We start from the raw sequence: 11,928 nt of genomic DNA on the forward strand, positions 1-11,928 counted from the left end.
GGGCTCAAGTCTAGAGATATCCGGCAGATATTAGAAATACCTTGTGGTAAGATCAAAGGACCACGCTCTGGTGGGACTTTGGATCTATCTCTTTTGTATTTTGTCCATAGCTTTGAATTGGAAATATATTGTTTGGTGGTTTCTATATCTGGTTGGATCATTGTCTATATGAGTCTGCACATCTATGTGATGCACATAAGTTTAAGAAGTTTGTGATTCCACTCCTCCCCACACACACTGTGTGAGCTCTTGGGCTATTCTATCAGTCTTCCGCTGTGCGTATCCTCTGTTGGTCGATTTTTAACATGGTATCAAAGCCCAAGTAGGAGGCTCACAAGTGTGGGAGCCTGAAAGCAAGGACCTTGCTGAAGGATGACCCTGATTCATAAGCTCTTGGGAATCGACTTCCACGACTGGAGGACAGTGCCCTTGTGAGAAGGAGGGTGACTCAGGTTTAGTCAGGTGCGTAAGGAGTTCTGGTCTACAGAAGGTTGAGTTTGTTTGACTTTGCTGTGTGGTTTAGCAACAGAGATGTTGAGCCCCTTCTCTCCCTTCCTCCTCCCCCCAGATTTCTTTCTTTCACCATATCTAACTTTGGAATCTGGAAAACTGGATGGGACAAATTACCTTGTCTGGAAGGTGAAGATCTAGAGTCATTTAGTGGCTCGGAAATTGTGGAAACTGACAACAGGAGTCGAGGCGAAGCCGGAGGATACGGTGGACAAGGGGGAGATACTCATACCAATAGATGGAGAGGAGCTCGAAGCTTGGTAAGATAGAGATGCCCATGCCCTGACATTGATCATAGGGACTACGGCAGATTCTGTGTTTCCTCACATCGAGATGACCGACATTTCAGTATAGGTGTGGGCCATTCTGAAGGATCTGTACGAGATAGATAACACATCCCGGATCTTGCTTCTTCAGCATAAGTTCTATAACTTGGATATGGATAAAGGAGATTCAGTACATGGCCACTTGACGAAGGTCAGGGTGGTGAGGGATCAACTAGCATCGGTTGGTCAGAAGGTGGACTCGTGCCAGTTGGCCTTGATGGTACTGAGGAGGCTACCTCGGAGTTTCAAAAGCTTCGATTACGATTGTGACAGAAGGACAGAGGATCAAACCTCTGACTTTTGAGGAGTTGGGTCCATTGCTGCGCTAGGAAGAAGCTAGGGAGAAGTTCTATAACAACGACAAAGATGACAAGGCGTTGCTGGCAAAGGATTACGTTGGCAAAGGGAAGGGCAAGCCTAACGGTGGCAAGTCCAAGAAGGATGACTGTGGAGATGATGATGACACTTCCAAGAGGAAGCAGCAGAAGAAGTGTTTCTATTGTGACACGCCAAGCCATTTTGTGAAGATTGCAGAAAGAAGAAGGCGGATCAGAAAAACAAGGAGTATTACTCAGATTCATAGGGTGACACAAAAGCCAAAGCTAATGTGGTAACCAAAGAACTTTTCTTGGTGACATCTCCGTGTGTTACTGAGGTCAGATATGCCACCCTAGAAACCACAATGATGATATTTGACATTGAGATGTGGGTCGACAGGGAGTCAGAGACCTATGTGAAAGTGAAGGACATCATGAAGTGCTTGGAATCTTCCAGGTGCGTGGCTGTTGATACTGACACGAGGATGGATTCCATGGAGTACCCTAGGGTTTCATGTTCAGATGGTGGTTGTAATTCAGAAGGTGATAGTACATGATTGCATAGGTTTTTGGTATGTGCCTCGATGAGGTGCATGGTTTGCTTTCAGAGCAAGCACACAGGCAGTATGACGGTTTGGTATGCACTTGATATTCTTAATTTAAGCCTTTATAAGCCTTTATAGCATGTTGGAGAGAATCTACTCTTCATATGTCTCAGGTAATGCAAGATTGGAAGGAATGGGCCTTCTTCGAAGGCAAAAAGGAAAGTGTGGGTGCTTCTTCAAATCTCGGACACGGATTGCTAGAAGGTGATGGACAAGGGTACTAAACCCAAAAGAGTACTTGCTTGAGAGCTCAGTGAGAGTTCGTGGTCCAGGTTATCTGGAGATATTCTTGGGATTTCATTTCTCGAGATGGTTCTTTTGTTACGGACCTTGCCAAAGGAAGGACAGGTTGAGACAGACCCTCAAAGCATGGTGCCTGGAAGACTCCAGGTTGTTCACTCATTATGAGGGGGACAACTGGAAGATCGTGGCGTTTGGGTTGCTCGAGTTCAAAGGCGGGAATGTGACTGAAGGTGGTGGTGCCAGGAGGTGCTACCAGACATGGAGTGTACCAGGATGGTGTGCGGAAGCATAACTGGACCTGGTGGAGCAGGAGCCACTGGATGAAAAGCGAGGAAAAGATTTCGCCATCAAAATATTCCATAGGACTACGACCAGGGCACATATTTGTTGGCAATGCATAAGTTTAGAAACAATTAAGGTATCTCATCTTGTAAAATTGAGTTGAGAGAAGTTCTCACCACATCTATTGAATGTGTTTGGTTGTGACGATTGCTTGTAGATCTACATGCATCATTAGAGTCTCCTACTCCTGATAGTCAGAATGCTATTGCGGTGGCACGAAATCCTGTGTCTCATGCTTGCACGACACATTGAAATTCACTATTATTATGTTAGAGAGCGGTTACATGTAGGGAAGATCAGGCTGATCTTTTGTGCGACACATCATTAGAATGTGACCAATTTGTTGACCAAGGCACTAACTCCAGAAAAATTTGAGGCTTTTTGCAAAGCTTTAAACCTATTTCCATTTAGTGATTGAGATCACACCTTGTACATGAAGACATTGTTAGTGTAGTTGGTGCTAGAAATATTTAGGCAATGGTTAATGTTAGGTTAGTAATAAGGTTAGGGCACTTTTCCCTCATTGAGGTTTGTTCCCCTTAACCATATCTATTGGACCGTGGTTGAGTAGTTGTGTGTTTATGGGTCCTAGCCCCAGTTTGGGTTTCACCCTAGGGTTTTATACCCTTGTACTTCATTTCATCCCCATTCTTTTTTTTTTGGGGCCTAAAAAAGACATTCTATTAAGTATGAACAAAATCCAGCGAAAGCTCATGGCGGAAATACATCATATAAGCATTAAAAGAAATCCTCAGAAAGAGGATGAAAACAACCAAGGTTGAGGCTAAAAATGCCATCTCAACCGTGTAGAATTCTCAGAGAAGTTGGAGCCCCCCCATTCTCTAAAAATTACAGCTCTCCTAGCAAAAGTTGCCCAAGACAACCCCTGCATGGTCGCCCGAATGGCCATCAATGTATGCATAGTGTCCGTCCATATATTGGCCAAAGTATGAGAGGGGCGGACTTGGGATCCATCCAATGCCTCTGTGCATCTGGCTCTCCAAATATGCCACGCTGCAATACTGGCCAGTATCTCCCAAGAATAAGTTTCATCCTCATTCTGAATACAGTAGTTCAACGAGTTGTGTCTCCTCCCTGCTTCCATTTCTCACAATGAACTCTTCTCTGATTTATTTTAGAGGATCTCTTTCCTTTTCGTCCCCGCAAGCGTCTTCTTCCTTGCAAATTGCAGAGGATTAGGTGACTCCCCAAAGAGTGATTCATAGGCTTTGAAAGATTGCTCTGATACCATGAAAGAAAATAGAAATGGGGAGGTATGCGAAACTACAGTGCCATACATATTTGCATAGGTAAGAATAGTGTTGAAAATTAGGTGGTCACCTTCCTAGTTGTGCCCCCATATGAGGAGAGCATGGGGGAGGTGGACCGGGGTAAGGTGGGGCTTCCGCATGGGCAGCGCATTGGCTGCCATGTGGGCAGCAATCATTCACAGAAAACATAGAGAATGGGCTGCCACATGGGCAACAGCCGCCATGTGGACACCGCATAGGCATGTGGGCAGCACATCTAGGAGTATACCTGGCAGATTGGAGGTTCCCAGGTGGACATAAGCTGTATGGAACTGCCACATGTCAAGCAGGAGCCAGGCACCTGTGTACAGGCATGGACAGGCCCAGGAACCAGGCAAAACTGTTGGAGCTGGTAGGCAACTGGCTGGAGCAGGGTTATGGCGGCCAGGATTGGGCTTGAAAAAGACCGGGACTGGGGCTAGAAAGAGCCTGGGCCACTGGTAGACTTCCACGTGGCCAGGCAGGACCATTAGGGCAGCAGAAGAGCTGCATGTGGGGCTGAACCCACAGACCAGCAGGTCGGCTCACAGACTCGGTGGGTTGGCCTGTCTGGGTCGGTTGATTTGGGGGCGTTCTGGCCCTACAAAGGGAGAGCCTCATGGCATCCACTTGAAGAGCAGATTGGAGCAGCACCTCAGCCAGGATTTGGACAGGAGCCTTCACCCTTGGCTGTCTATCAATGCAGCAAAGAAGACAGATCAATTGGGCAACTTGTGCCTGACCATTGGCTGCATTTCGGAGCAGCAAGGAGGTCAAGGTTCCAGGTCAAGCACTGCCTTACTCGTGGCTCTGGGAGGATCAGCGTGAAGGTGTGTTTGTGGGAAACGACGATGGGGCCCACATAAGCTCATAGGGAGCATGCAGGCCAAGTGTTTTTGGGAGTACCACAGAGGTAGAAGAATGGTGTTTTGTGTCTTCAGAGGTCCACACCTAACTAGCATTCTGTTGGTAGAGGGTGGCATACTGAACATGTCTATTTTGTCTTGCGTCCATCTTGGATGGAAATATAGATTTGCTGGTTCTACATCTCTCTTGTGCATTGTGCACGTACTTATATCCAAGTACACAGTAAGGAAAGAAGTTTTTGGATTCCAAGTATACCACTGTGTGAGTTTGTGGGCTTTATAACTTCCCTCTGGGGTTGGACCGTCCGCTGCAGTCTTTTGCTCTAACAAAGATATGCACACACAATGGAATTTCTGCAAATTGAAATGCCAATCTTGATGGGAATGAAAGCAAACAATTGGAAATGCATGAAGTGTACTGCAAACACACAATGAACCTCAAATATAGCAAAACATAACTGAGGAGGGAGAACCTTTCTGAGAAGCTTCACAATGGCTTGTCATTGAAGCTAGGGATTCAGCCCATCCTCTGTGGCATAATGATGCAGTGTGTCCAATCAGAAATCAAATACATGCGATGCAATACTTGCATTTGATTGACTGCCCTAGACTAAGTCAGATTTCTAGGGGTTGGGATCCTGTAACTATCTTGAGGTCCCTGATGCGAATCCTCTGGCTTTGGAGGTGACCATGTTGATTCTGAAGCCCCGCAAAGGGGGCTCCATCAGTGTGGTTGGCTCCTGCACCTGAACTTTCTGGGGCCTCCAGTTTGCCTCTACTGGCGAGGATCAGTGGACCCCGTCTTGTTTGATTGCATGATGAGAGAGCAGATCCACCGCATGATGGAGCAGTGGATGGGCCCGCAGGCGATCGACTAGTGGCTCAATTATGGTGATTCAGTTGTCTACTAGCTCGGCTTTATAACAAAGAGGCCGGGAGCAGGCCTGGCAGTTGTAGTGATCTGCCTGCCATCAGAGGTGGAGATCACACATTTGACTTATTGGATGCTTCAGCAGTGCGCCGATAAGTTTGGGGTGGATGTTTCTTTCATGATGCAGTGGGCACAAAAGGTAGGAACTGAGCATGTCATGCCCTTGGTATGTCGACGTACAGATACAAACTACTCTCCTTCCAAGTGCCCCCCCGAAGTCACGGAAGTCTGAGACTGTGGTGCAAGCTCTCACTCATAGACGAGCCTTGTTCTTTCCTCCTCCCCATGAGTTGGACTAGAGTTGGAATGCGCACAGGCTTCATGATTGTGCACGTAGTCAGCCATAGCATCTAATACTTTGGTAGGAGTTGCAGAGGGCAGTGGTAGGATGAGCAGTAGATTCTTCTGGTACAAGAGCACATGTTCTCAATAGCAAACATCAGTCGTCACCACCGCCTATGTTGGGGGAGAGGCCCAAAGGTGTGGTCCCCTGCAGTAGGCCGGAGTGGAGGTGTTTACATTTCGATGCCCCAAGCAGTGGCCCCTGAGGTCTATGATCAGAGTGAGCTTATCACAAGTCAAGTAGTTTGGATGGGTCTTTGTTTGGGTGAGTTCAGGATTGGTATCCTGAACATGTACGCACCTGTCTACAGTCAGCACCGCCATGCTTTTTGGAGGTGGTTGACTGAGTGCCTCTTAAATGTTGACTGTTGGGATGTTGTTGGAGACTTCAACAATCTAGAGTTCAAGAGGAGGAGATGTGGGCAGCAAAGAAGAGCACTTGGGAGTAGTTCATCTTCGCGGTCAATAGCAGAGACCCGTGAGGGAGGCGGAGTTCATTAGGATCCCAGGCAGCCGTCTCTTTTCTTTTGGACAGAGGAGGCACAATGGCTTGTTGGAGCACATTGACAAGTTCTACGTTGGCAATTGGGTGTTGCACAGGGAGGTTCCACAGGGCATTTTGGTAGGTACGACAATGTCAGACCTCCCCCCAACTGTGCTTCATCTAGAGCAGTCTCTTTGCGGATTCCCCCAAAGGGGGGTTCGCATGCCATATGACCACCTCCAGGATGGGGAGGTGCAACAGGCAGTAGTCGAGATTTGGCAGCAGCCATAGGGTGGGACCAGGGAGGGGTGGGCCTCCTAGGTGGCTAAGGCGATCCAGCGGAGCAGCGAGGTGTTATAGTCCCAAGCCCTCAAATGCAGACACGCTCTACAGGAGTAGAAGAGAGCTCTGCGAGACGGGACTTAGCATCCATAGAGAGAGCAGGACCCAAGCTCCCAACAGCTCATTGACCGATACAAGAGTACGAGGCTTGATCTCCTAGCCACAAAGGTGCGATGAGCCAAGTTTTCGTACCATTTCTCGCGAGCCAAATGAATCCTGCAGGGAGATAAGATGACCAAGCAGTTCTTCCAGACTGTAGGGTCTTGATCAATTGGGACGCAGCTCCAACGACTACGAGATAAGCAAGGATGGATGCACACAGACCCTCAGGAGATTCTCGAGATGACCACAGATTTCTATCGGCAGTTGTTCGAGTCCAAGGAGGAGTCTCCTACAGTCCTTGTAGCCGGGGAGCCAATGTGGGATCAAGCTCGAGCAGACAGTTAGAGGCACTGCTCATTGATGAGGAGCTACAGAAGGCTCTCAAGGCCCTCCCACCTCATAATTGCCCTAGGGAGGACGGTTTGACTCTGGTCCTTTTTTAGAGTTCTTGGGAGTTCATCGTCACCTCACTGAGGTAGGCTCATTAGGAGATCTTTGAAATTTGGCTCACTTCCTCATTCACTGAGTTGGGGCTAGATTTTCTTAATCCCGAAGGGGGGGGGGACAGGTCAACATCTGTTAGTGGAGATCGATCACCCTTTTGGACACCGCATACAATATCCATACAAGATCTTAGCCAAGGTCTTGAGCTTGCGGTTGCGTCCCCACCTCGTTGACATCATTAACAATACGCAAACCGGATTTATTCAGGAGCATTGCATCCTGGATACCATCTTCATCTTTTGGGAGGCAGTGGACTAGGCTCAGGAGTCGTCACAGCCTCTAGCTATCTTCTCTTGGATTGTGAGAAGGTTTATGACAGGGTGGAGTCGTCCTTCTTGGAGAAAACCATGCTCAAACTGGACTTCTTAGACCAATGGATCATGGCGATTTCAGCTTTCTATGCAGGGAGCTCTAGTGAGGTGCTTATTGGTGGACACACGGGCTACTCGCCCACTCGGTATGACAAGGAGGTCCCTTGCTCCCTTCCTCTTTGTCTTTGTAGCCAAGGCGCTAGGCTACTTTCAGCATTCCTAGGTTGCAGGATTGACTGGGATGAGGCTCTCGATCCAGCAAGAGGAGGAGCTGTTGAATTCAGAGTTTGCAGACGACTTGGCCCTGTATGTGGAGGGATCAACAGGGAGCCTTCAGACAGTCAGGGGAGCATTGGCCATCTACTGCGACACCTTCGGGGCTCGTATCAACTAGACCAAATCGATTGGCTTCTTCACAGGGGCAAAGGAGGTACAGGAGGTTTGAGACTGGGGGGCTGCCTTCGGTTTTCATGGGATTTTGCAGGGACAGACTACGAGATACTTGGGTTGCTAGGCAGGGATTGACATTTCAACAGAGCAACAGACCGCCCCTGTTTCAGAGAGTGTTCAACGGAAGCTTTTGTATTGGAGTTCAGCCGTACTCTCCCTAGCAGACAGAGCTATAGTGGTCAACCAGGTCCTTCTAGCCACGGCCTGGTACATGTTCTTTTGCTAGTGTTTCCATAGGGGCAGCTCAGGCGCTTAGTGGCCAACTTCCTTTGGGCCGGTTTGGATGCCACGAGGAACACCAGAGCTAGAGTTGCTTGGCAGACTGTGATCATGCCGCAGGCACTCGAAGGCTTGGGCATTGATTTGGGGATGCAGAGCAGAGCCCTTTTGGGCAAGCTAGTGGTATGAGGTCTCACTTCAGGCCGAGAGCCTTGGAAGCTCCTCTTGTAGAGGGATCTTCTCAGAACACCCCACGCACAGGTGGTCAGCGACAGTCTCACCACTGGCTTTTTTATGAGACCCATCTCACGGGGAAGGGATTCCTACGCGGAACCTTTTCAGGGGGTCGTAGATACTGGCAAGACTCATCTGGGCTCCACCTCGTTGTAGAGAGGAGCGCAAGCGCCAGTCCCTTTTTTTGCACCCAGAGGTCCAGGATCACGGTCGTATGCGCGGACAATGGACACACATAGGATGGGCTTAGTGGGACAGTGGCCCATGTCGGACGCGGAGTAGGCTTCCCTCAGATCCAGATGTGAGGTAGAGGGCTCTTTCTCATATCCAAGGAGTAGGATAGCGAGCGGATGAGAGAGATTGACACAGCCATCCCTGAGACATGAGGGTAGCGACTTGGATAGATGGCAAATGGTTGGGCCAGTTCTCCAGGACAGGGTCCCTCTGAGAGTTATGATTAGGTGAGGCAACGACCAAGTCAGCTTCTTGAGAGTAGTACTTGGAGGGCTCCTTCAGCCAGTGGCTGAGAGAGACCCAGAGATGGATGGGAGCTTGGATTTGCTCCACTAGTAGATGATCAAGGTGGTGGGCCGCTTGGGCAAGGCATGGTTTATCGACCCTCCTAGCATTCCGGACCAGGATGCCCCTCGGTGGTGCCTTTGGATTTGGGAGGGCCGTCCCCTTTGGGAGGTCCAATGGGACCCGGGGGATAGGTTTTGGCCGTCCAGAGTAGGTCACATAGAGAGAGTAGATGGCCTTCTTCTCCTACACAATAGGATAGGAGGAGGTCTCCAGATGGAGGCATCGGCTTGGACCCCTTCAAGAAAGAAGAGGAGCAGGTGCAAGAGGTCAGATCTTGATTTTTGACATAGCTATGTTCTAGTCTTCAACCATGGTTCAACCATGGAAGATCTTGTATTTCTTCGGCCCCTGGCTGGATCAGGTGCGGGGATCCCTTCGGGTTGTGACCCGGATGGAGAGTATTCACCAAGATTTCACTTAGGGCATGACGGCTTGGTGACAGAGGGGGGGCGTGCCTTCCACATCGATGAGGTCTCCCCGGCCTACAGGATACATGGACAGAGCATTTGCCAGATCAAGTTGCATGAGGTGACCCCACCAGCTCGGCATCGTCCTCTTTGTTCTCTAGAGGACGGTGTGTGGGAGACAGTGGCCAGCATCACGGCATGGAACATTTGGGTTGCGTGATGCATCCTAGTGATGGGCGAGCACCGTGTTCCACCTGCGGCCACTCTAGTCACTATCTGGCAGGATATCATCTACACTCTGCATGCCACTTGGGAGCGCGGGTCATCGGATTCTAGAGCAACCGCTGAAAGGCGGGAGCGGTTCTGCAAGGCAAGGCCTGCAGGCACTTTCTATACGCCACGACGATTCGCTGGCTGTATAGTCCTCCCCCTTGGTTGTTAGCTAGTGAGCTGGGTTCTCAGGAAGCAGGCTGGTTTTTTTCTTTCAGCCAGTTTTTTCTGTTAGTTTTCCCAAGGTCAGCGCCTTCGGGATAGCTGACTTGTATGGTTGATTTTCCAAGCATTAATAAAAGTTCATTTTTCTGTTATTTAAAAAAAGGAGATGAAAAGAAGTGTGACAAGAATCATGTTTACAATTGGGGATCACGTCCTGGTTGACAAGCGAAAGGGTTGATGCTACTTTAGGGCAGTTTTCTTACACGGCTGCTGTCCTTCAATAAGAAATCTGTTGGAAGCCAATCTCAGATCTCAAGAAATGCTCTCTGCTGTCCTTTTTTTATCCAAAATTGACATTCATCAGCGGGATTATACATCCTGAAGGCAAATAAGTCAGATTTAAAATAGTCCATGCCAAGTGATATTCTAGGTGGCAGCATGCAAAGGCAGTAGTCACGTGTAGTTGAGTGAAGGAGCCTCCTCTTCTTGACGAATTGAAAGCTTTGTGCCACTGATTCTTGTATATCACAGTCCTGGAGATGCACAAGCGATTCCTCCACTGGGGAACGAGAAGTGTACATTGGACCATTCAAATCAAAGGACAACTCAGCAGAACTTCTCTGATCACATTCCATCTGTATGTGTTTTACCTCGAGGAGAGGAGTTAAGCTTCTATGAAATGTATTGATCATTCAGAATGTTCAACTAATTTTGAGAGAAGACGCAAGTAACAATAAACATAATAAAACCCAAAAACAAATGTATCCGAGAAAGCACAGTAAAAACCAAAAGAGAGAGAACTGGTATCATTTCACCAAAGTGCGGATGCTAGAATCCAGTTTAGAGAGGTAGCAAACTGTCCAGATCTCTAGATATGGATGCTAGCATTCAGTTTATGATTTGCAGGCAACACAGCAATTCTATGACCGGATGCTAGCACTTGGCCATTGGACCATGGCCTCGTCAGGGACCCTTTAAATGTTGTGCTAGCACTAAGCATTAGAGTGGCACCGCCCTGTCATGTTCATAAAAGAGGCATCCTTAGGAAACAAGGCCATCTTGAAGATGGAAGTCTCTGCCATTACAGTAGATCCTTATCACTCGTGTTTTGTTTATTGCAAGGTATAGCTGTGCGCTCTTGTATATTCTGTACTTGGCTAGAGTCCTTTATGTAGCATCTCCAATAAATGTTTTCACTGATTTGTGTGTATTGATGAAACAGGCCAACGTGAACTGACAGATTTGAAGAAGTTCTCTGTGGAAGCAGCTCTTCAGCTAACGAAACTGGGTGTGGAGGAAGATCAATGACTTCCAATGCCTGATCTGTCAGTTGGCTTATGGATTAGCCCTCCCTCACAAACTTTTGATATGGCTGTTGAACTCTTGTTATTGCTGGCTTATGATGCTATGTCTACAGGGGCAATAAGATATTGTTCATGTGTTCGTGCACATGTATGTGCACACGTATCTCTTTCTTTTTTTTTTGGGGGCGGGGGGGGTTTACATGCATGAGTGTATCTTTATTTGTGCATGAGCAGGCGTGTGCGTGAGTGTACATTGTATGCTCATGTGCATATGAGAAACCAGCTAACAGACAAAAGAAACAAAGATCAATTGATCAATGATCGTAGAGCACTGAGGATCTGCAAGACCAAAATTTACAACACGAGTGTGTGACTTGACAAAACCTCGTTTCATAGTGAAATGAAAACAATTTTGGTAATAGAAACAAAAGAGAAAATTGCTATGAGATATTATAAAAGACTTAGAGGAGCACAATTTGCAAAAGACTTATAGAATGCATGACTGTACAAACAAGTTTTGCTTTGATAAGTCATCACAAGCATCACTTTTATTGAAGAGGGGAGTCTGCATACCTGCCACCATCCAAGAGGAAAAATAATAAGAACCATATTTTCACTTAGTTGGGAAGACAGGTGTCATAAACACCCCTCCCTCGTTATCAAGATCACAATAAAAATAGTAGCTCACACTATAGACTTATACAGCTAATCTTTGATAATGCTTAGGACATGAACTAAGCATATTCACAAAGAATGTGTTCAAAACCTGCGTCTGGTGCAAAA

At 47.7% G+C, this 11,928-nt stretch overlaps 1 protein-coding gene across 1 annotated transcript in view; it reads left to right on the forward strand.

Moving 5' to 3' along the window:
• The window catches only part of PDIL5-1 (PDI-like 5-1), a 74,441-nt gene extending 62,978 nt beyond the window's left edge, over positions 1-11,463 (forward strand). The window contains exon 4 of the mRNA XM_087376087.1: positions 11,064-11,463. Within this exon, the coding sequence (XP_087232213.1) occupies positions 11,064-11,149 (86 nt within the window). The 3' untranslated portion in view covers positions 11,150-11,463. The remainder of the gene's footprint in view (positions 1-11,063) is intronic.
• Positions 11,464-11,928: the final 465 nt, after the last annotated feature.

Source organism: Dipteris shenzhenensis, chromosome 6 (assembly GCF_047967505.1).
Source record: "Dipteris shenzhenensis isolate YYH24624 ecotype China chromosome 6, Dip_SZ_1.0, whole genome shotgun sequence".
NCBI lineage: Eukaryota > Viridiplantae > Streptophyta > Polypodiopsida > Gleicheniales > Dipteridaceae > Dipteris > Dipteris shenzhenensis.